Source organism: Pecten maximus, chromosome 2 (genome assembly GCF_902652985.1).
Source record: "Pecten maximus chromosome 2, xPecMax1.1, whole genome shotgun sequence".
Lineage (NCBI taxonomy): Eukaryota > Metazoa > Mollusca > Bivalvia > Pectinida > Pectinidae > Pecten > Pecten maximus.
The window spans coordinates 44,111,042-44,137,711 of NC_047016.1; the positions used below are offsets into that span (position 1 = coordinate 44,111,042).

At 35.2% G+C, this 26,670-nt stretch overlaps 2 protein-coding genes across 4 annotated transcripts in view; one reads left to right on the forward strand and one right to left on the reverse strand.

The window, feature by feature from the left end:
* Positions 1-1,004: 1,004 nt before the first annotated feature.
* On the reverse strand, positions 1,005-26,662 carry LOC117322195 (E3 ubiquitin-protein ligase CCNB1IP1-like). Its single transcript, XM_033876968.1, has 12 exons — positions 26,602-26,662; positions 24,141-24,220; positions 23,565-23,580; positions 22,940-22,999; positions 22,712-22,782; positions 21,996-22,070; positions 21,680-21,794; positions 5,076-5,096; positions 3,535-3,626; positions 3,068-3,212; positions 2,355-2,423; positions 1,005-1,181 (listed from the first exon to the last, which is right to left on the reverse strand). The coding sequence occupies exons 2-12, from the start codon at positions 24,201-24,203 to the stop codon at positions 1,075-1,077; spliced, it is 834 nt and encodes a 277-aa protein (XP_033732859.1). The 5' UTR covers positions 24,204-24,220; positions 26,602-26,662; the 3' UTR covers positions 1,005-1,074.
* Positions 12,948-26,670, forward strand: part of LOC117322194 (RAB6-interacting golgin-like) — a 34,491-nt gene continuing 20,768 nt past the window's right edge. For 2 of the 3 annotated variants that reach the window (XR_004531487.1, XM_033876965.1), the window contains exons 1-2: positions 12,948-13,424; positions 14,105-15,165. Coding sequence is in view for 2 of the 3 variants with exons in the window: in XM_033876965.1 (XP_033732856.1) it covers positions 14,151-15,165 (1,015 nt within the window). In the remaining variant the exon portion in view is untranslated. Of the gene's footprint in view, positions 13,425-14,104; positions 15,166-20,296; positions 21,297-26,670 lie in introns of those variants that run through there. The other variant, XM_033876966.1, reaches the window with a different exon arrangement.

The window sequence follows — 26,670 nt, forward strand, 5'->3', positions numbered from 1 at the left end:
GATAAAGCTTTGGTGTTTTTGTTACACCCGGAATGGAACGAATCTCTCTAATCTTCCGTCATTATCCTTTAACAGTATCCTTAGTAAAAACTACAGCTTTCCAGCAACTCGCACTTACTAGCCAAAGTGTTAGACAAAGGCTTGTCCATGCCTTCTCCGTCATTATCGATTAATGTTAATAAAAAATTTAATAACAATTCCAATGCGTCAAAATGTACGTGTAATATAAGATCCAGGTCAAAAGAGGGAAAACAATATTTCAGAATACAAGATGGCATATTTGTCATCCTATTCATGTTATCAATATTTACATACGTACACGTATGTACCAGTATTCTGAATGAAAATCGGATAGATTTCATTTTATAGATGTGCAACATGTGCATACCGTCAAACAGTCATCCCATGCTGATGTAAACAGGTAAGAATGAATTCCAATTGAAATTAAAAAAAATGATAGTCGTTTATTCGGCTGAGTCAGGTCTCCGCCTCGAGAGGTAACGCTCGGTATTCCCTCAGATAAATTGTATACGTGCTATCTTTATGTATTTTGTAACCATCTAATGCTTATTCAATTATTTGAACTGGAGCAATATAACATCATCTCCTTCATCATTGTCATTTTCCAATTTTCCAGTGACCAACCACCATTTAAACTGCTAATAGGCCACTTCAACCGAGTTTTTATAACCCACGACTTTTTGATCGAAATGTTTTACAGATATAAGCTGTTTTTTAACTATAACTTTAAAATGAACCAGGAACCAGAAACCATTATTTGGCTACCAGAATAAGCAAGCTCAATAATACGCTGCTGACTTTATTCATATACATGTACTTACAAATGAGCAATTATTCTATCAACTAACATAATTTTCTTGGTCAGGCATGCCAGTTCAACACAGTATCACATGTTTCAATTAAAGGGTTAGCTTAGTTGGGGAAAGGTTACTTAATTTTCTTCCGTTAAAACGGGGGGTGGGGTGGGGGGTGGGGGGGGGGGGGGGGGGGAATCCTCCACAGTTTGAAGTTCTTTGAGTATGTCTTGTCTAGTTCGTCGAGTCCTTGGGATCATCATCTTGGAGTGTGGAAGGTTAAGCTAAACCTGCTTTGAGCATTTTCCGCATGAGTTGAACGATCAGCAACAGTTGGAGTACTGTTCGGTCGTAACACGAAGTCCCCTGTAAAAAAATAGATTATCAATATCCTAAAATCAACCAATGTGTATCAACAGAACTGGAAACCAAACAATTCCAAGCAATAAATCCTAGAAGAGCAAAAATGAAGAAGAAAAAAGAAACTTTTTCCTATCAATATCAGTCCAAATGAGAGTCTGAAGTTCAAATAAAGTTTCTTAATGTTGTGTGAACACATAAGATATAAGATTTATAGCACAGATCCAGTATATTCTACAGCAAGGCGACTCAACGAATTACAGAACTCTGTTGGATGTGAAGTTATATGCCAAGAATGTAGGGGTAATGCATTTGTGTTGGATCTAATTATACACACCGATCGCCCAACGCATTTGATTGAATTCAGGAAAGTTCAATGAAAGCAAACCCAAGATATGATGACCCATGACCAAAGTAATTTGTTCAAATGACAAGAAGAGTATCAGATCAGGTGAAGAAAAAAATTCTTTGATATTGGTCATTAGTCAATAAAGATCAGAGTGACGTAGTACAGTTCTAATGACAAGTAGTGAAGAAAATAGATCCTAGACAATTTTTTTCTTAGATGCAGATCATAGTGACCTAATTTTGGTACATGACACATCGCCTTACCTAGATGAACCCACCATCCGAACAGTGAAGGAGATAAGACCCGGACAAACTGTCGTTAGTATGGTTCAAATGTGAAAATGTTGGCCAGAGTGATTACTTTTAGCAAATGACACACCGCCTCACTGAGGTGAACTCATGGCACAAGTATGAAGGTACAGTTACAAATAGTATGCCCTTGGAACCGGTGTGGAACCAATACAGTTTTTGGTGAAAACAAACATGATAAAATTAATACCAAAATAATATCGTGCAAAGGTATACGCATATACCAAAGCAAATCAAGCATTTTTCTATTGTGATAGGGACAGTGTTCGCTGTCCAAGCAGCTTTTGCAGTCTACATGATATAAGTATTATACATAAGACATGATCATTGCACCCCTACCGCCCCTCAAACCAGTTCATTAGTGTCTGAAAAATAATGTGATATCAGGATCGAGGAAAGATTTATAAAAAAGGAGAAGAAACAAAATAAAAACACTTTTACCCCAATTCGTTTGGGGACCTTATGAACCACAAAATGCACGGTCATCTAATTCATGCCAACACATTAATGTACATATATTACTTTCTGGTGGCGAGTTAGTGGGTCTGCGTTGTTGAATGTGATGTCCTTGGTTTGGCTGTCTAAGAATATCTGAAATAAAAGAATATTATATTAATATTATATAATATACACACAATAGTATGTTAAATTGTATTATATGGACTGTAACGTACATGATCTGTTATATCGTGAGACTATAACAGCGAATGTGCAGTTCATCGCGCCAAGTGCAATGGAGTTGAACGAGAATAAACATAAACACACGTAGTTAATAGTTATAACATTACCAGACTCAGTTTTTTTCTTGGAAAGGCTATGATGATAAATACCACGTAGTTAGAGCCTTTAAAGTACGTTCTAAATAAATACAAAACATTATTTATGTAAGATATTGTAAAATACAAGTTTGGCCTGTCGACTCGCCCAATAGCTTGGTAAGTAATACTAAAGTTTGTCGGTTATCTTTCACCCGATCTACAGGGACCTGAGAATTAATTAGTTTAGGTTTATTTAGACTTACTCCACTGTTTTGTTGGGCATTTTAGACGTTCATTAGGGCAAGATTAATATTCAATAAAGAAAACATTCTTCAATTGTGCATATATTGAAGCACAAGAATGCAGACAGTTATATAAACTGGACATTATCTAGACCCGTCAACGTCAAAATGTGGGTCTAAAACACCTTGGTCGCTGTAATATCTGGTGTTTCTGTTAGGCTCAATTCACATTTACCATCGCCTGAAGACAGCGGCATAGTAAAACTTTGACCTGTCACTCTCTTTCGGTCTGTTGGTGCCAACGAGGGCGTGGCGTCCCCCGAGTTCCCCTCGAATGACATCGGAGTTATACATTTTCTGCGCATTGCGTCATACAGGGACTACACAAGGAATGAAAAAAAACAATAATTAGTTTCATCGGTTGTTCATTTCACTCGCATACAAGGCAGTACACATTTGTTTAATAGGAATCATTTCCTCATATATGTAATGTGATTGATAAAGTTGATTTTGCTGTTGTGTCACCTGTTCTTTTCTCCCCTCTTTTCTTTTTCTTTAACCAATGTTCCCTATGCCAAGTATGTACAAGTAAAATGCTTTGTGGAGACTAAAGTGATTATCTGTACATAAAAAGATGTTTCCCCAAACAAATTACTGGCCGTTTCAAACTTTTTTTATACAATAGTATAGAAATTAACTTACTTGTAATTTCTGATATTGTCGATTTCTTTCCAGAAGCTTATCCGATATTTCGCTGTGCTTCTTTTTTGTTGTCTCCAACTCTTTTTTTGAAGCTTCAATTATCAGGACAAAATGACAAACATTTTCATTTAGAAGTCAGTAGAAAGTGCTATTCTGTTGCAATACAATTGTATGTTAAATTGTTTTACCTGAAACTGCAATAGCGCTTGCATGTAGTAACAACAATTTACCGACGTTAGAATGAAGAAGCAAGAGCTGGATCAGTTAAAATTTGAAATTTAATTACAGATAACTTTCTGACTTGTATGACGAGCTCTTATGGAATATCCAAAATATACCAAATGTGTTCCATACGAAGTCAATGATCTTATTCTAGCTACTAACAAAGCATGCATATCGATGTTTAATACAACACAGGTATTTCATGAAACATTTTAGTGACAGGTGTCATTGAACTATTGATGTCAAATTAGCCTGAGGCAAGTCTCAAATAGACCAGGTGGACTAGTATGGTAATCCTCTTACGTAACAATAATCATCCATTAACTAATACGAAAGATAGTCTTAAATGAATAATTGATCAAAGTACAGTCAAAGATGTAAAGAAATGGATATGAAAGATTGGCAATCGCTACTTGTCTTGATATCAATAATTAAATAATTAAAATGAAATAAACAATATTAAATACTAATTGTTTCATGTTTGTGACACGTAACTTGAATTACAAAATCTAAAAATAGCATGGTTACGAGTAGCTATAGTCACAAAAAGTCTTTGTGATAACAGTTTCAATATTGGACTAATTCCTCAATAATCCCCTGTTGTTCAGAACAAAATCGGAAATTACCCCCCCCCCCCCCCCCCAAAAAAATGAAAGGAAAAAAATCGGAAATTAACATTTCATTTCAAAATATTTTCTTCAATCAAGCATTTGAATTAATTTACATACAATATTTCATAATAGAGATAGATTTTAGATATAAAAATGGATTGGACAACAGGCTAAGCCTATACAGGTTATCCGTACTTCCGTTATCATAAATATTATAATCTTAGTGGTATAGTTGTATTTCTAATTATGTAACGATATAATAAAATGGAATGCTTATTATCAGTTAATGGAGGAAAAGAAAAATCATAATTGAGAGGAAAGTTTTGCTTTATAATAGAGAAGATAATTTATTGAAGAGAAAGTATGACAGAGAAGAGAAAAGGTCAATAAAAAAATAAGTAAAAAATGAATAGATATGATAATAAATAATAGAGATGCTGAAAAAACAAAACAACAGAGAGAGAGAGAGAGAGAGAGAGAGAGAGAGAGAGAGAGAGAGAGAGAGAGAGAGAGAGATGAAAAAGAAAAAAAGAAACCATCACCTATCTTCATACATACATACATACATACATACATACATACATAACACACACCCACCCACCCACACACACACACACACACACACACACACACACCCCGCCCCCGCCCCCGCCCCCGCAATATATACCATCGTTAACATTGTACAAAAATAAAGTAGGTGGTACTTACCTGATAACTGTGTTTTCAGAGCTAGTATTGTGTTTAGGAGAAATACTAATTGAGATAAAACAATATATCCTGATTACATAAAGCAGAAATTGTAATCGAGATACTAGCAATACACCATTAGTATGTAAAAGAAAGAAAAAAACTTTTCGAAGTGTGGCAAACATCCTTATTACATGAATGTAAAAGGTAAATGGTTATCGAGATAATAGCAATTTACCCCAATAAATGTATATCCTTACTATGTAAAGGAGAAATGTTCATGGGTACATACGCAATATACCCTTGATATGATAACATTGTTCACAGTTATCAACGCAATACAATGGAAAGCTACCTTTCGTGGTTACAATGGCTGTCACATTTCATTATTACAACGGATGGCCAACTTCCGTCATAACAATGGACTTCACATTTTTTTTATTACAATGGATTGCCACCTTTGTCATAACAATGGAATTTTCACATTTCGTTATTACTATGGACAGCCACTTTCCGTTATTCCAATGGATTGCCATCTTTCGTCATAACAATGGACTGTCACATTTCGTCGTTACAATGGACTGTCATATTTCGTTATTACTATGGATAGCCACATTTTGTTATTACAATGGACAGCCACATTCCGTTATTGCAATGGACTGTCACATTTTGTTATTACTATGGACAGTCACATTTTGTTATTACTATGGACAGCCACATTTCGTTATTACAATGGACAGTCACATTTCGTTATTACAATGGAATGTCACATTTCGTTATTACAATGGACAGTCACATTTCGTTATTACTATGGACAGCCACATTTCGTTATTGCAATGGACTGTCACATTTTGTTATTACTATGGACAGCCACATTTCGGTATTGCAATGGACTGTCACATTTCGTTATTACTATGGACTGCCACATTTTGTTATTACTATGGACAGCCACCTTCCGTCATAACAATGGACTTCACATTTCTTTATTACAATGGATTGCCACCTTTGTCATCACAATGGAATTTTCACATTTCGTTATTACTATGGACAGCCACATTCCGTTATTTCAATGGATTGCCATCTTTCGTCATAACAATGAACTGTCACATTTCGTCGTTACAATGGACTGTCATATTTCGTTATTACAATCGATTGCCATCTTTCGTCATTACAATGGACTGTCATATTTCGTTGTTACTATGGACAGCCACATTTTGTTATTACAATGGACAGCCACATTCCGTTATTGCAATGGACTGTCACATTCCGTTATTACATAGACTGTCAAATTTCGATATTACTATGGACAGCAACATTTTGTTATTACTATAGACAGCCGCATTTCGTTATTACAATAGACTGTCACATTTTGTTATTACAATGGATAGCCATATTTTGTTATTGCAATGGACTTTCTCATTTCCTTATTACTATGGACAGCCACATTTCGTTATTACTATGGACAGCCACATTTCGTTATTACTAAAGACAGCCACATTCCGTTATTGCAATGGACAGCCACATTTTGTTATACTATGGACAGCCACATTCCGTTATTACTATGGACTGTCACATTTTGTTATTACTATGGACAGCCATATTTCGTTATTACAATGGACTGCCACATTTCGTTATTACTATGGACTGCCACATTTCGTTATTACTATGGACAGCCACATTTCGTTATTACAATGGACTGCCACATTTCGTTATTACTATGGACTGTCACATTTTGTTATTACTATGGACAGCCACATTTTGTTATTACTATGGACAGCCACATTTCGTTATTACAATGGACTGCCACATTTCGTTATTACAATGGACTGCCACATTTTGTTATTACTATGGACAGCCACATTTCGTTATTACAATGGACTGCCACATTTCGTTATTACTATGGACTGCCACATTTTGTTATAACTATTGACTGCCACATTTTGTTATTACTTTATGGCTTTATTGTCATGGTCACAGCAACATGACCTTTAAACTGCGAGTTATAACACACTGTAATAGGTACGTTATCATTTTGGTTGGCATGTCTCTGTTATCACACTAGTGGCCTTAATGATATTAATTCCTTACAAGAAGTCATCTGGCCGTTATAGTTGTCCAAAATATTGCATATCAGTTGGTATTATACTTTAACTAGCCAAACAAAAACGTGAAAAATGGTGTGTTCTCCATTTCTCCGCCCTCGAAGAACAAAGGCATAGCCAGTAACATAATACCGTTGTATTTTTTTTTACATGTGTTCGTTAACCTGAGCTGCCCTAATTTTTTACCTATGACCAGCAAAACGTGGGGAAACAGATATTTATTATATTTTTACCAGTGAAATGACGAAAATTATTCATTCTATTAATGTGATATTTTTCACTAGTGACCAATTAGAACACTGCTTACAAATGACAATGGGGAAAATTAAGATTTGCGTATAGTTCTCCGTCATGTTATATGACGTCATAATGAAAGATAGAATGCTTTACATCACGATTTTGCATATATTTATGAGCCGTTGACAAGGGATCCCAAAGAATTCTTGGAGAGATTTAGTTGCCTCGGTATATTTTGCTATAATTTAATTTTGTATGAAACACGCATTTTCATTGGCTGAAATAATTTTGTTATACCTCCATAACAAAATTTTTGACGTTGCGAAATGTAACGTCATTTTTGATTGGCTGATGACGTTGCGTAATAATATATCACAGAAAAGAGGTCGCCAAAGAAAGTGAAATATCTTGGTGTGTTTAAGACGAAATTAAATAATAAGAATTAACATTAATTATTTTTTCTGTTATACAGTCATAACATAAAAAACTGGAGTGTACTCTCTTCATAAACCGCTTCGCGGTTTATTTAGAGTACACTCCAGTTTTTTCTGTTATGACTGTATAACAGAAAAAAATAATTGATGTTAATCCTTAAATAAAGTGCAATAAACAAAATATCTAACAGTATCTTCAATGATACCAAATGTTTCACTCGTGTGGCTAATATTTTGATATTTTTCACTGATGCTACGAAAATCAAAATATTAGCCACACTCGTGAAATATATTTGGTATTACCGAAGACACTGTAAAATATCCTCTATATCTTCTTTATGAAATTAAAATAACTACATCAACATCTTTATTTGCAATACAATATTTCATTTATTATCTTCATACATATCAAATAACGTAATACCAATAATGCAAATACTAATAGAGCATTGTACAATATCAAAACGCGTCAGAAGAAGCTAAAAATGTACCTGAGCGTGAACTATAAGCTAATAAACAAACAACGTTAAATATCAATAGTACATGTATCTTGAGTTGGTAGCTGATGCTTTGGTCACAACCACTTCCGATTAGGCTTAGGATGTACTCCCGGCATAATTTTTAGCCATTTTGGCCTGGTCCCCGACCGGACACCAGACATGGTCGGCCGGTGGCCGGGGCTCTCAGGCAGCATCGGGGAGGTGATCGAATAGTTTTAACTCGGAGTTAAAATTTCTCCGGTGTCCCGTAGATTTTCATAATCGGCCACATATCCTTCACACATCGTTTAAGTATCGTCCGATATCCGGCCGGGAATCGAGCGGTAATCACACCGCCCGACATTCGGCCGGGCCTGGTACAAGCATCGTTCGTTGTCCGTAGGATACTCGCGCGATATCCGTACGATGTCCGGTGAATAGGTCGGTTATCGCCCGGACATCATAGGATAATCGGCCGATTAGTATTAAATGTTCGGTCGGTATTCACTGCCTCGCCCCCCCCCCCCCCCCCCCCCCCCCCCAGGGACCTAGACATGCTGCCACTGAAATATTAATGTCATATATTGCCTATAGTTCTAGAAAAGAAGTCGTTAATATCAATATTACCAAATGGACATTTTTGGCCCCGTCCCTCAGGCCCAAGGGCAGTCAGTCCCATCATTTGTAAACGTTTGAATCCAACCAACCTATAGGAATGCTACCACTAAAATATGAATTAAATATGATATATTGCTTAGTTCCAGAGAAGATGTCGTAAATATCAATATTGTTAAATGGACCCATTAATTTGGTCCCGCCCCTGAGACCTCGGGTGAACTAATCATAAAATAGGGCTGCACTATCATTTGTATAAATTTGACTCCCATCGACATAGGGATCCAGATTTACCTCGTCAGTTGTAAGGCCGCAAGGCCGCAAAAGCGGACATAAACCCATCGATTACTACCAAATTCAGTTCGGACGCCACGGTATGACATGAGCTCATGCACCTTAAATTGGACCTACAGTAATTCGGACCAGGTGAGCCATTTAGGCTCCCCTAAATTTAACTCCCAGCCACATAAGGATCCAGATTTCCCTCATCAGCTGAAAGGCCGCAAGGCCGTAATAGTGGACGGAAAACCCGTTACACCCAGATAGCATGACTACGTTGGGCCAACGTTGGCATATGGTTGTACGGTTGGCCAATGGTTGGCGTTGGTCATACAACGTTGGCCCGACGTTGGCCCAACAACAACTTGTTTTACTCGACAGCAAGTGAAGATAAGTTGGGAACACTACGTTGGCCCAACATTGGCCCCATGTTAGTACATTTCAGTGCTGAATTACCTAGGTTGGTCCAACGTTGGTCTTACGTTGACCCGATGTTGTAAGCCCAAGCAGGTTTACAACAAATTCAAACAAAAGTGATTATCTGTAATCAAAGTTGATATATATATAATCAATCATTTTTTAAAAATACACTTTATAAGATTTTTTAATAGTGATTTTTTTTTCAAAATCACTATATAATAAAATGTATTGTTTGCGTGAGAATAACTAATCATAAATTAAAGTCTTTTATACTGTAGTAGAACAGGAACAAGGACATAAATGTTTTGGTAAATATTTTAGTGGCCTTAAGGATACCATTTTCTATGCATGTTTACTGCCCACAAAACTGGATCAGCGCTTCTCACAGCAAGGGTCGGACCAGTTCCCTTGGTAACCGTGACATCTGATACTAGGGATGGTCAAGCTGCCTGCAGATGTTACATTCTTATCAGGGACCTTGTCCGAGCTGTTCAACTGGTTGTACACAGTACACGTGCTATTTCGACTTACACAGAAGATATTTGGATTAATCACGAAGAAGAAAGAGAGCATTTCTTTGACCAAAAGACAATGTAAGTAGGCTATATGATTTGCTTTTTAATTATATGTTTCAATTCCTGAAGTAATTTTAGTATATTAATTAATTCCACAAGACCACCTGCCGTACGTACACTACCGTACGTACACTTTTGCTTGCTAGATATCAGGGTCATAAAGTTTTCAGAATTTATTTTTCATTTCTTACACACACACACACATATATACTAAGTATATTTATCTACAAAATGTGTGTAGCTGTTCCATGTTCAATGTCAGATCGTTTGTAATTCCCTTGTTTCTTGATAAAGGGGCAGATTGCCCCGAAAATACTTGTCTGTACTGTCGTTATTACTACTTGACAAATTTCATATATATTACTTTAATGCCATAACTGCAGAAATGTCCAGGTTAGCGATTCAGGCCATCTGTGCCGCTTGATTTTTACATTCTGTGTAGATTTGATATATTGTTTATTTATTCCAACAGCTACAGTAAGGAAGAACCGCCTGTGTGCGACAGCAACAGATTCGGAAATTGCAGCAATTGCAAAAGATTGGTTCAGATTTGCTTGTGATCGCGATGGTGGCAGGAAAAGGAGATAACAAAAAAGGACACAACAGGCAGCTACTGTAACTATCAATGCTGTGCTTAGTGACAATTCCGAACAGGACTGATCTGGGACAGATAACTAAGATTAACATCTGATAATCATTTATCAGTTTTTACTCTTTATAATGATACATAACATGCTGTACTTAAAACTGCCATCATAAAAAACTAAATTGTAAAGCACTTGCCAATATGACAACTGATTAATTTTTATGTTGCCAGCATTACACATAAGCATCACTTTATCTACTGTTTGTTACGTTGGGCCAATGTTGGGCCTATGAAGGTGAAACCAATAGTTGGAAATACACACTTGAAACCAACGATGGGCCAACGTTGGCTATCTGACATACAGTGTTGGTCCAACGATGGGCCAACATTGGCTATCTGACATACAATGTTGGTCCAACGATGGGCCAACACGTTGGGCCAACGATGGGCCGATGAGCAAAATTACATCGGGCCAACGTAGTTTGCCAACATTGGCCCTACGTAGTCAACATCTGTGGGCCAACGTTGATAATAAATAAACCGTAGGGATGATTCCTACCAAATTCAGTTCGGACGCCACGTTCACGGTTTGGCATGAACTCGTGCACCTTGGTCCTAATTCGGACCAGGTGAGCTAATCATGATGTCATAATTACCCATTATATGACGTCTCACGATTGTACGTATACGTCTCTGTATACGTAATTAAGAGTCGAAATTCGACTGTCTTATAAAGAAATGTATTTGAAAAGTTTTCACTTGCATTCCCAGAAATATTAGTTACCTCACAGGTGCCTGACTCGTTTTTATAAAATAATAACATATAGAGTACATATAAATGAGAAAGGTTCTGAACTCCCCCAGGCTTGAAATCTGATGTATTTATTTCTAAGTACCGTAGCTTCGGTTGTATTGGGTGGATTTTTTCGAAGTAGGACTTGAATTGAAGAGAAATGGTCAATCTTTAAAATAAGCCATAACATGTTGTCGATTTCTCGATATTAGTTTACGAAATCGGGCGTGAAACTTCAAAATCCCCTCGATTTTGTTTAGTCGGACAAGTTGACGTAACGGGGTCACCACACTTTGACTCTATTGGACATAGCTTTAAATACGAAGTCCACGGGTTAATCACGAGGTACGCTTCATCAGATCACCGAATACAACTATTACATACACTTACTTTATGTATACGAGCACCCTATCGACGGCCCCGGGACTTTTTATGCATACTGATAGCAGATTTGCCACTTGAGTAGCCATGTTGTGTCAGCCGCGGTAAATTTGAACAAGCATTCTGATTGGTTCAACACATTTTCTATAACCAATCAGAATGCTTGTTCAAATTTACCGCGGCTGACACAACATGGCTACTCAAGTGGAAAATCTGCTATCAGTATGCATAAAAAGTCCCGGGGCCGTCGATAGGGTGCTCGTATACATAAAGTAAGTGTATGTAATAGTTGTATTCGGTGATCTGATGAAGCGTACCTCGTGATTAACCCGTGGACTTCGTATTTAAAGCTATGTCCAATAGAGTCAAAGTGTGGTGACCCCGTTACGTCAACTTGTCCGACTAAACAAAATCGAGGGGATTTTGAAGTTTCACGCCCGATTTCGTAAACTAATATCGAGAAATCGACAACATGTTATGGCTTATTTTAAAGATTGACCATTTCTCTTCAATTCAAGTCCTACTTCGAAAAAATCCACCCAATACAACCGAAGCTACGGTACTTAGAAATAAATACATCAGATTTCAAGCCTGGGGGAGTTCAGAACCTTTCTCATTTATATGTACTCTATATGTTATTATTTTATAAAAACGAGTCAGGCACCTGTGGTTACCTGATAAAAACAATCCTACACTATTAAATTCGTGGCATATCAAAATAATGAATTCGTTAAATTAATTACATAATTATGTTTATATATGTATGTGAGTACATATTTCTGGGTGCTCATTTTTTTCTTCACATATATTTGTTTATATTATAATCAAAGAGAGCATTATATACGTATGCATGTGATGTCATTGAATGACTTATCACAATGTTTAATTTAAATAGACATGTAGATAAAATACAATTATCGATTTCCTGTAGTGTAATTAGCTTGATGTACACGTAAACACACCGAAGGCAACACGTCCCTGACTCATGGCAGTATGTGTGTATAGCTCTTGTCGAGTAACCGCTGTTCTATTTATAACCATGTGTTGATAGCGACTAACCTGATCACAGTGAACAACAGCTGTCAACTTATCACATTTCCCATCCCTGACAGACCATGTGATTCACCGACCATGTGTGCTATATGAAGAGGCCTCCGACGGGGATAATCACACCTCGGTTAAATCAATCACAAATAGCTCGTGCCATATTATGCACGGGTAATATTTTAAGCATTGCAAATATCGTTTGTATAATTGACCATATCGTCAATAAATATTATAGTGAAAATAAACAAGGTTATTTTTATCTGAACAGTATTAAACCACGTTATGAACGGGCGATGTGTGATAAACCATATCCCCACAATGACCTCTGACCAGGCACACTTTGTGTCGAAGTAAATGCCCAGATGACAACAGAGAAACTAGAAGCGAATATATACCACTGGAGTTCGTGTAGAAATCACAAGGTACGTTTGTGTATTCTTACGTTTCCTTGTGTCTATTCCAACAATAATTGATCTGAAACATATCTCACTAACGAGAAATGTGAAATACGTGATTGTGTGCCTGGCACATCTCGCTGGCTCCATTCGACATACGTGTATCACGTGATAGGCTGAAAACATTCTTGCAAACAGTACTAACGTACGCGTGTTCCATCGCGTGTTACATACTATGATGTTCTTTATTTTATATATTACATTGTTTACATAAAGTACTGTATAATTGTGTATACTGGTGTGTGCATGCAAGCATATAGATGTGTATAGTTTGTTCTATACACTGTACACATGAATGTACATCGGAAATGTAAGTTGGCATGTGTAACAGGCTATATGTGCAATCACATAAACACACCCCAACACACACACCATTTATATTATCCGAGTGTGACAGTAGTAATATGGTAAGGGTACAGCTTTACAATTACGCTTAATGTATACAATATATAAAACATGCAGAAATGAATAGACCCTACATAGGCGACTGATAAAGATAATTAAATAGATCCTTGTGCATATACTACAGATATAAGTATTCCGTAAACTTGACAAATCTGGTTATCTACATTGAAAATATTAATACAATTCAAACGTCTTCAAATCATGCTGTGTACCCACGTATATGAATAATATTTTGTTGACAGGTCGTTTTAGACCTCCATAAAGATACTAGAGGAAAACGCCCGCCAAATGGACGAGCACACAAGTAGAACCCTTAGGAACTTGCTAGAGCAACTGGGTCCGGAATACAGTCGCCGTCTGCAGAACACTAATCCATCAACAATGAATTTGAGCACTGGGACAAATCCTGCCTCGGTAACTCCATCACCCAACAGAAGGATCATCCCCAAAAGTACTGCTCCTCTTGTTTTTCACAGCCCCTCGTCAATGCCATGTGTTATTATGCCGGGCAGTATCACGTCCTCTAGCAGTCGCCTTGGGATCCATGGAAGTACTTCTACCCCTACCAGTCGATTAGAGATACCCAATAGTAATACGCCATCCAATAGTCGTCTTGGAATGTCAGGCAATAGTAGAACCTCAAACAGTCATCTGAATATGCTTCAGAATTCGGTCCCGTCAAGTAGCGGTTTGAATCTGGGGGCAGCGCAACTGTCTCTTTTAGAACATTCAAATGTTCTTGGTGTGTCAGCCATTCAAGACAATGAACGAAATCTCTACATTTGTGAAGATGATTTGGACAATCAAATGTCTAATAATTTAAACTCGATATATGAAAATTCAAATCAAATTTCCCGACAGGCATTTACAATGAGGCGCACAAGAACGAACATTCCTTATTCGGTCAAGTGCCAAATATCAAAAATGGCCGAAGATAGTCCAAGAATCACACAAGGTGAAATTGCACAGATATTTGGAATAGATAGAACCACAGTGTCCAAAATTTTGAAGAAAAGAAAACTTTATACGGACCCAATTTCGCCACATTCCCCAAGTAAAATCAGCCGGTCATCTGAGCATGAGAATCGACACGATCTGGAGGAAACTTTATCTAACTGGTACGCCGGTCTGGGAGAAAAGAAAGCTTCTGTCACCATGGTAATGGTAGGCGACGCGGCCAGGAATTTGGCGGATGCGTATGGAGTCCCAAAATCGACCATCGACACACACTGGGTCAACTCTTTCTGTCAGCGACATGGCATTAGTTGTTGTGGGGAAGACTTCTCCAAAATGGAGTTCTCAGGTAAGAAATATAACGAACAAAAATCATCCTATGTTTTCTTGGGTGATAATGCAAAGTAAAACATATACGTGTATAGGAACATGTTTGCTCGATTTCTCTTTGAACAAAAAAACTGAGAACATTGCTAATATTTTGTGCAATAATAGGAGAGAGCAAAATATCAAGAAGCCATTGAGTTAATTACGACCTACTAGACCTAAACCAGCTACAATAAATGTTGGCTCAGTCGAGGTCGCAATAATATCCCCTATACCTTATAGGAACTTTTTCGCTTTATATAAATTAAACAGCCCAGTTCACATCATTTATGTAGTTAAAGGGACATCACGGTAAACTAATTTTTAATACCTCCGTGAAGTTGATTACTTATTCCTTATTCCATTACTTATTCGATTTCTCTTTACTAATTAACACTTTAAATGCTTCAAAACTAATTAATAAGCATTCCCAATGCACATTCTACCATTCCATTCCTTATCCATACATTATAACTTGTTCAATTCCCCCATTACTTATTCGATTCTCTCTCATTACTTATTCGATTTTCTCATTACTTATTCGATTTCTCTTTACTAATTAACACTTTAAATTGTTCAAAACTAATTAATAAGCATTCCCAATGCACATTCCACCATTTCATTCCTTATCCATACATTATTACTTGTTCAATTCCCCCATTACTTATTCGATTCTCTCTCATTACTTTTTCGATTTTCTCATTACTTATTCGATTTCTCTTTACTAATTAACACTTTAAATGCTTCAAAACTAATTAATAAGCATTCCCAATGCACATTCCACCATTCCATTCCTTATCCATACATTATTACTTGTTCAATTCCCCCATTACTTATTCGAGTATTAATTGTTAATTAGTAAAGAGAAATCGAATAAGTAATGAGAAAATCGAATAAGTAATGAGAGAGAATCGAATAAGTAATGAGAGAGAATTGAATAAGTAATGGGGGAATTGAACAAATAATAATGTATGGATTAGGAATGGAATGGTGGAATGTGCATTGGGAATGCCTATTAATTAGTTTTGAACAATCTTAAGTGTTAATTAGTAAAGAGAAATCGAATAAGTAATGAGAGAGAATCGAATAAGTAATGGGGGAATTGAACAAGTAATTATGTATGGATTAGGAATGGAATGGTGGAATGTGCATTGGGAATGCCTATTAATTAGTTTTGAGCCATCTTAAGTGTTAATTAGTAAAGAGAAATCAAATAAGTAATGAGAAAATCGAATAAGTAATGAGAGAGAATCGAATAAGTAATGGGGGAATTGAACAAGTTATAATGTATGGATTAGGAATGGAATGGTGGAATGTGCATTGGGAATGCCTATTAATTAGTTTTGAACCATCTTAAGTGTTAATTAGTAAAGAGAAATCGAATAAGTAATGAGAGAGAATCGAATAAGTAATGGGGGAATTGAACAAGTAATAATGTATGGATTAGTAATGGAATGGTGGAATGTGCATTGGGAATGCCTATTAATTAGTTTTGAACCATCTTAACCGTTAATTAGTGAAGAGAAATCGAATAAGTAATGGAATAAGGAATAAGGAATAAGTAATCAACTTCACGGAGGTATTTTTAATTAGTATTTTTTCATATTATTGGGAATATCTTTAAGAAAATATAACCTTATGAACAATAACCATTCGAATTTGATGATATATATACATAAAAGACATCAATTATTAATTACAAAAAAGTTTATCACAATTCGTTGATCAACAATCTGGATATGTAAATTTTGTGACATACACGATAAAACGCATGCGCACAACAAACTAAAACACATGAAAACAATAATAGCTTCAAACGTGAATCGACTGCGGTTGAAAACGATAACAGCTTCCACAAAAAAGAGAATAATCGGCAAATGAGTCAAAGACAATCCTAGAATTGCACTGGGGAAGCAGGTACAATCGATTGGAACATGAAAACAATGACTGCAGTAATACAGACGCTGCTCGTATTCTGCTTGATGGCTAGAAAGTAGGCCATTATACAAACTTGGTAATATTTATACAGTCTGTACCAGTACATCGCTACTGTCACTATACTATATGTACAGTGTTTACACTTTTATATGTACAGAACGTGTTATTTACATTTAAACCACTGTATAACATCGTTATCCAACTAACCCAGATGAAATATTTCGACTTGTAAGCTATCGTGTGTTTGTGTTTACAAATGAAAATGTCTCGATTTCAAAACAGTCACGTGATGATTTAAAAATAATTTCCGCGATAAATTTAGAGGGGGATTCTCAACTAAATCGAGTGGTCAAATCTGGACATAGGGATTGACTGTGAATATTGGGATACCACAAAAACATAACTGGAAAGGAACAAAACACGTACATTCAATGAAAATAACAACGTTTTTACCGTGATGTTGTTTCTGCTTTAAAGAGACTACTTTATAATAATTAAAAATTTCGTAAACAATATAAAAATGAAAAACTCAAAACTGAGGTAAATTAAATTCAGATCAAAATTTGAATCTGAATGTTCATTTGAATCTTAATGTTCATGTTATTTTCTAATATTGTCTACTCCGCATCGACAGTGGCAGAACATTTTACAAAAAATACGGTCCAAATGGTAATGCGTATTTGACATTTTTTCTTTTGTAATTCTGTGTTCTTAATAGATAAATGATATTTGAAAATGTTGATAATATTACAAACTAATCAATTAAAGATATATATATCTTGAGCGGCAGAATGTAGCCGCGAAAGTACTAGGGAGACAGCAGATCTGTGTTTGGCTTTTTATCTTATTATTTATATATATATATATATAATACATTTGAATTAACTGGCAATGCATCCGAACAGTGAAACATCGTTATGGTTCTGTCAATATAATAGCTCAAGTTTAAGTTCAATATATCTTGAATGTTTGGAATAAAGCATTGGTATGGTATTTTATCAATATTTGTTCTAACAAACTGCTCCAAGAGCCCGATACATTCTTGTTACAAAATATTGAAACATAATAATAATAATTTAAGGTTCATGACCAGACTTCACGTGAATATTATTTGCTATTGAAATAGTTTGTACAAACACCAGGGTGTTTACGAGATTAGCTATGGTTTTACCGGTTTCTTTTGAAAATGGAACACTCTTGTATTCACAAAGGCCTACCAACTCTTCCTAATAAACCAAATTGTTGGTTCGCTTACAGCGAGAATAAATAGAATCTTTAAAAAAAATCTATCTCAAAACAGGTAACAGGTACAAAATTATACTTTTCTATGTATAACCATATGACATTTACAAAGGTACTCCTATGCTTGAATTCTAAAAATACATTTTAGATTTTAACTTTCAGTGTTGCAAACTCACCTACTCTATGTAACAACAGACCACTTCAGAGGGGTAGGTGCATGTGTGACTGTCAATGATTTTTTGGTATTTATAATCAATACTCGGGTAAAATATTGATAGCAGTACCTTTCCGACAAATGGATAAACAACTTGTTAGCTCACCCCAAAACTTTAAAGTTTTTGGAGTAAGTTTTTGGAAAGCTTGTAAGTCCAAAAGTATACACCTCATGCCCTTCTAAGTTGGTTTATACATTCATTAGAGGTCTAGGAATGATGTTATATGGCAAAATCATGCAGAAACAAAATGTGATTTTGTCGCATTTTACCATTTTGTGGACTTAACTTTTTTGGCACCAAAACCCACTTTAAAGTTTTTGGGGTCATTTTTTTGAAAGTTTGTGAGTCCAAAAGTATACACCTCATGCCCTTCTAAATTGGTTGATACATTCATTAGAGGTCTAGGGGTGATGTTATGGCAAAATCATGCAGAAAAAAAATTGTGATTTTTTTCGCATTTTACCATTTTGTGGACATAACTTTTTTTGCACCAAAACTAACTTTAAAGTTTTGGGGGTAAGTCCAAAAGTATACACCTATCACCCTTCTAATTTGGTTTATACATTCATTAGAGATCCAGGAGTGATGATGTGGCAAATCATGCAGACAAAAATTGGCATTTTCGCATTTTACTATTTAGTGGACTTACTTTTTTTGACACAAAAACTCACTTTAAAGATTTTGGGGTTAGTTTTGAAAAGCTTGTAAGTCCACAACCCTTTTTATTTGGTTTATACATCCATTAGAGGTCTAGGAGCGATATTATGTGACATACAATTTCAAAATGACATGCTTATACATACATAAAAAATAAATGCAAAGTGTGATTGCTGCCGCCGGTGAGCTTTCGCAATCATTGATTGCACTTTTATTTGTATGATGATGCTAGTTCCAGAAATGGCTCTTGATTTTTTTGAAAGGAAATAATTTTTGCCATTTGATTTGCTAATATTGGGCAATGTATAGGTGAAATACACAGAGTGTATGTCCTTGAATTGTAAAAGTGCAAGGTAACCTGAGTCCACTGCGGGTACATTATACATTTTCAATGTCATTTTACATAACGTGTTTCAGTTTCGTTAAATACCAAATGCAGTACCTCACCAGCAAAACCTGTTTGGAAGCCAGTGAGGTGTCTGCGTCAGTTACAATAGGATCCAATGAGAGTGTAGTCTGAATAGCCATGGGCATATACGGTCAGGTGTGATAACCGTACGTAGTTGCTTCGTAAGAAGCCCTGGGTTTACAGGTAAAATAAGCCTGAACGGAGATTTTATGTCAGAAGTGTGGACATGTACCTCAAATGTATTTGAATTGTATTTAAAATCTTCAACAAATATTACAAATCAAATTAAAGCTTCTCTAAAAAAATAAATGTAACAAAACAGTATTTTTCAAGTACACAGAGGAAGATATTAAATAGCGTGACGTAGGCCTACAGCGTTTAATGTGAACTCAATACAAGTAAACGCGCCATTGATTTTCTCTGGGGCACTTTGGCTATAGCTACACACTTACACAACCACCGGATCAAAGTACAGGGAATCTCTGTTACAGTGAAGGTTTGTTACACACAGGCGCTCTAAAAATAGACCCGTCTTACGGCCAACAAACAAATGGGAACGTGTGTTGGTAGTTCAGACAAAGGGTTCAGAAATATTTGTCTTACAAGGAGTTTAGAGGAGCTTTTGAAGAACGTTTTATGGTACATCTAGAGAAGATTATGCATGTACTAACTGTAATGTATTGTTCGAAAACTTGAGCAGTGAGCATACGATTTGACCGATATATCAAAGTCGTGTATAGTAAATTTATACCGAAGTAGTGGCGGTGAGTAATACAGAGCTGTATAAGAACGGCACTTTTTTTTTTACAATACGGACAGAAATATATTGCTAGGGAAATTATTTAGTAAAATAGAAACAAACCATGGATAGCGATTCAAAAGTAAAATCTATGGTCGATGTGTTAGACCGAGGCAAAATATCTGGAGGTCAGATGAGTCCAGAGCAGACGTCGTTACAGTTAACTGATCATGACGACTTCGATGTCGAAATGTTATGTCTTGCTGCTTCAACACCAAGAAAACGGACAGTTCTGAGTTTAGGAACCAAGTTGGAAATAATCCAAGCAGTGGAAAGGAAAGATAAGCTTAAAACAGAAATTGCCAAAGATTTCGGCATAACAGGAAGCACACTTACGGGAATTGTAAAACAAAAAGAGCAAATAATGGAAGCGTGCGATTCAGGGACTTTTTCACCTGCCAGAAAACGCATGAGGCATGGCGATTTTATTTCAGTTGAAGACGCCCTTTACAATTGGGTACGAAAAATGGAAGGAAGTAATATAAACTTTAGAGAAGTGGTTTCAGGCCCTGTATTAAGACAGAAGGCAAACGAGATAGCCAAAAAATTAGGAGTCACTGGATTTGCCAGTTCACCAGGCTTTATTGAAAGGTTTAAGAAAAGAAAGGGCATACAGGTACGGTCGACCGGTGTTGAATATAGAAGCAGACTGCCAGGAAGTATGAATAGGTCTGCAGATAGGGCGTCAGATAGTCAAAATACTGATATGAACCTCAAATCAGACTTGGGAACAAAAGAAGGAACACCATTCATGATGGAGGAGGAAGCACAATCTCAAGAAGACGACAACTTTCAGATCGAGTTTGTGTTTCATGAAGAATATTGCACTAGTACTGGTGGTTATATCAGAGAAGGTAAACTGCCAAACATGTTGCATTATTATCAAAAGAAAATTTTGTATTAAATCAACTATAAAATAAGGTGTTAATTACTAATCGTTACTAATAAACTCGATTTGTTGTATTTCCCTAATTATAACAAGATATGTAATTATGAAAAACAACAGGTCCTATGAAATGTTTTGCATAAATCATCGAAGTATTCACCTATCATGTTAAATATATCATGGCCTTCAAAGACTAAATTGTTGGATTATTTACCTTCATGTGTATTTCATGATGAATTAACGTATTTTGCGATATAGAAACTGCTGTTGTACATACATATCTTAAAATCCTATTAGAAATAGCACTTGTGAAAAAAAAGTAAATTATAAATGGTTGTAAATGAAGGATACATGTCAATTCTGTCTGGGTGTGGGATACTATTTGTTCATAGTATTGCTCCAGTTGGACAGCTCTTTCTTTGGCTTTGGAAGCCACATATTCTTGGTAAGTCCTCTCTTGGTGAGCCTATATAATAGCACTAAATGTAGTCTTCAGGAATCACATGTTCAATATATTTGCATTGATGGGGGGCTCTGAAAGACTGACCATGTTCACTTGTCACCTGTATTATTGAAAGGTCAAAGAAATTATGGAATTAAGATGGAGAATTTATGTGTAATCTTTAAAAGGTGATGGATTTAGGTCTTGTATTTAAGTATCCTTTACCTGGTATGCCCAGAAAGACAAGGCCCTGGTACAGATTTCCATAATGGTTTCTGGTTTTTGTCCTGCCAATACCATCTTTAAAATAGAAGCAGCATTTACATTTTCTACATCAAACTATGTTTTACCAAATGAAAAACATGTACATCATGAAAGTGACAAGTCAGCATTAACTCTTCAACTATTCAATAACTGTCCTTGACCACATGGTCCGGTTCCAAATCATGTTATTTTTTTTCTAATCTTGGTCAATTCAACCACATGGTTTTCAGTTTTTGTTAGTCCTTGGTATTTTCTGGTAGGTATGTGACCCCTACCAAAAGCAGTTTGTATTTCTCATGGAAGCATCTTTTGTGCAGCACTAGTGCAGTACTGCTGTTGTACTTTCACAAGACCCTTTACTCAAATCACTTTAGATAGAAATGATGAGTTTTTTGCAAATAAGTTAGTAAGGTAGCCACCAGCTATTGCAGTTTTGTACATGGAGACTAGGGTATACACAACAAGATAAATCCAGCAAACACTTAAACAGGAGTTCTGTTCTTTGTAATCATTAATTAGAACTGACAAGGTATCGTTTCAGTACTGGAAACAAAAGCCTTGTAGGCCATGTTCATTAAATATTGATCAGCTTCAACAAAACTGGGAGATGTATTTTATAAGTAATTGGAATGTTTCAGATTATTTCTGATTTATAGTCTATATAAATTAACACTTACTGATTTATACTGCTCATTTGGCTGAAGATCTATCCTTATGATGTCAAATTTACCAGATAAAGTATTTTCACCTGAAAAAAATAATTTGTACACTGTAATTACTTTACTGTAAGATCAGGGCTTTTTCTGGGGGCTTTCTGGTGCCGTTAATGGGCCCCATTACCAACTAGAATTATTTCATTTTAAAGCCAAATTCCCAAAATTTGCAGTTTACTACTGTATACTTACAAGCTGGACAGGTGTATGATTTGTTGAACTCCCTTGTACCATCTTCATCGCAGAAAATATCTTATTTGGGAAATATGTCAAGGATTTGATTTTCTAAATATTACATTTTGTAACCTAATATCTTTTCCATTAATCAACAACATGTTTATTCTTTTTTGAGGGGAAAACCATTACCATATTTGGTAAGTCACTATTTCGGTCTATTTGATGTTAACTGATGTCTTTGCAAAGTAATCTTGGGAATAATTAATGTAATTCATTGTTAATCAATGTTGTCACTATACAACATTGAACTAATTAACTACTTTTCCATTCCTATGGAAGCAATTAAGATTTTAGAGTTGCATTATACAAAATTTAAAAGGCACAATTCATATGATAATTTAGGGAAGACTTCCTCACTCAGAATCAGGAAAGATTTTTTGAGAAACACAGGTACGTCGAATAAATTAAAAATCAGTAGAAAATATTTAGTTTAATAATTTCTTAAGTTCTAAATTACCAAACTTCATTACTATCTGCAAGTACAAAAAAGTGTAGTATTGTTTATTAGTAAACAAATTCAAGAACAATATATGCCTATAACAATGATTTTATCTGTCATCAGCATTTCATCAAAGGATACGGGAACAAGATGTCACCTGCAACAAAGTTGGATTGATATTTAATTTTATAATTCATGATTTACATTCTAGGAGCTGACTATTGTAATTGATAATAAAAAACCCTCTCCTGTTGTGGAAAAAAATCAGACAATGCAATTATGGGGGAGAGCAAATACTGTGCATACATAAATTCTCATCAATCTTGATTTTGTTAGTCTTTATCACTAACTTTATCAACTGACCATGATCTTTCTTATGTTTTGGCTAAAAAAAAAACTACACTTGTTAATCTCTCTTGTGATATGTGATATGATAGACACACTAATAATGCCCCTTGCCCACTGTCCAAATATTCCGTTTTCCTAAGTACAAATAGCCAGACAGAAAATGCCATACCATAATACTCCAATCAAATTTGACAGTCATATGAAAAAAAAGAAATTATGCTTAAATATATCAATGTTGAAATACATGACAAGCCTCAATCTCTTAAATATATTTGTGAAGTGGCTTACTTTTCATTGATAACTGCTCCTTGCCAAATTTTAAGATAGAAATGGATAAAAAATGGACTGGAATTGATGTACCTTACTTACCCAAGCAAATGAGTTTAGCCTCTTTCTGCACTTCTTATAGTTACAAATTAGTTCTCCATCCATTTTTAAACTTTTGATTACTGAAATTTTCAAGTGTTATTGTATTTAATGACAAAGTTAAATCAAAATCTGTTGAACACATCAAAAATGTTTGCAACAATATATATTTTTTTTTCTCCTTTTTTTTTGCACTCAGAACTGAGAATATATATTTGTTGCAGAAATTATATTTTTCCATTAAACATGTTTTTCTCTCTTTTACACTCATTTAAATGGACACACATTCGCATATAACAAAAAACTCATCTTACACACTGTATAATACATGTACACCTCGCTTTTACAAGGACAACAAATTGATATACATTATTTAGACGGAGACAAGAACACGAAACCAAACCACCATACCAAACACATTCTATTTATACTTTAACTTATAATGACAAAACCCGACTCTCTGGCTTAAAACATTGCACACATGCAGACAAAACAAAAACAAAAAAAACTTGTACAAACATATTTTGAGCAATCTTCGATATATGTATAAACAATACAAATGAAAGAAGGATAACACAAATAGTTGAAACAAACTATAGACATAATGTAAAAAATGTAAACATTGTAGACCAAATGCCGAGCACAGTGACTGATATTCTCTATATAGTACACATTCTTACAATCATACTGACAACTTGGAATAAACCAATTTCACTTTTTTAGTCATATCATAATAAATTGTTTTAAGTTCTGCATTAGCTGATGTCTTCATTCTCTTTTTGTTCTCATCATTGTGCTTGATATTTTTATTCTTCTTCTTTTTTTTATTCATATTAATCAATTCATTATGTTTTATATCATACAACAATTTCCATATTTGATACATGAACATGTCTGATATTTCATTTACTTCACTAAAATACTGTTTTACACAAAATTGTGTAACAATGACATTTTTTGGTAATACTTAAGATAAAGCAACAATATTTTAGTAAATGTGTTAATGAACAGAGTGCTGAGAGATTTTTTTTTAAATTTAATTTCCTCCAACTTATGTGGTTAGTTTGTAAATCTTACGTAAGATATTTAGTTTCAGGAAATCTATCCATGATTGGAGTCAGAGTAATTGATAGAGCAAAGTTGAAAATACAAATAACTTAAGTGATCAACTCAATTATATAATGTCGCACTACTGAATATGATATGCATCATTCAATCATTTCATTCTTATTTTTCCTATTGGTAAGCTGTAGGAATGTTTCTAGATAATTCAATAATTTCTAAGTTTTGCATGTCTGTGATCATCTCAGGTACCAGGGTAATATGAAATATCACCCTTTTTTGACTGCATGTGGCAAGATCAGAAAAAATAAACAAAAACAAAAAACGGATTAGGTCCTAGTACGAATTAATGAAATCAGGGATTTACATACTGGGTAAAGGGATTGGAAACTCTATCTGTTAGTAATAGCATAGTGAGATGACATTAAGTCAACTACTATACCTTATTGTGTACCACTTTTCTCCAAAACTTCTTGTCCAATTGTTTCAATTTTTGAATCTGTGAAAAGCTGAATAAATTCCTCATGAACTGAGCAATTTTTTAGCCAATGATTTTGAGCAAACTGCGGAAATTTTGCACATATTATCACTGATATTACGTAATGGTTGCTTACTGTCCATAGTAAATACTTCATTTTCGTAACAAATATTACCGAAATATACTACCTTATTGTCACCACTTATCTCCAAAAATACTCCTCCAATCTTTTTCATTATTAGATTAATTAACTGCTGAATATTGCTTGTGATCAAGTTTGAAAGCAATCGATTTTGAAAAAGTTAAGTTAAAATTACATCAATTAGCAGACCTTTGATAAAATTATCCAATTTCTATCCAATTTTACCTGATGTCTGCTGGTATAGTAGTAGTGATATAGTGGTATACTATATAGTCACTCCTTCATGGCTCAGTGCTCAAATACAAAAGCAAATGCTAACGTCAGTCTCTAAACTAGTAGAGTCTCTAATCCCTCTATGTATGTCCCTGATGAAATGATTTGGCATCATCCATTATTATTAAAAAAATGATCTTCTCAGAAAGTATACCTCCTTGACTGGTATGATGGTCATACCAGTTGAGGGGATATGTGGCTATGCCTATATTATTGGTGCGTAGCTTCATTTAAGATAACTATTGTATGTTGTGCTGTAGGCCTAGCGGAAAATCATTTGAAAAGTAGTGATCTACTGTAAGGTCCACTCAATAGCACTTTCCGCTACAAGTACAACACTTGGTAGTTAGAATTCTACAGTAGGCCTACTGTACTGTAGAACTACAATATTATGATATTAATTAAAGTGTAAATTATAGGCCTTTTCTGCGTAAAATTGGCAAAATATGTATAAGCTTATGCCAGATTGTAACGAAGAAATGGTAAAATCAAGGTAAATGCGTACTTACAATAAATATAAAGTTTTTTGCTTTTATCATTTGAAATTTCACCGCCAAGTTGATTTTGCGTCTGCTGTC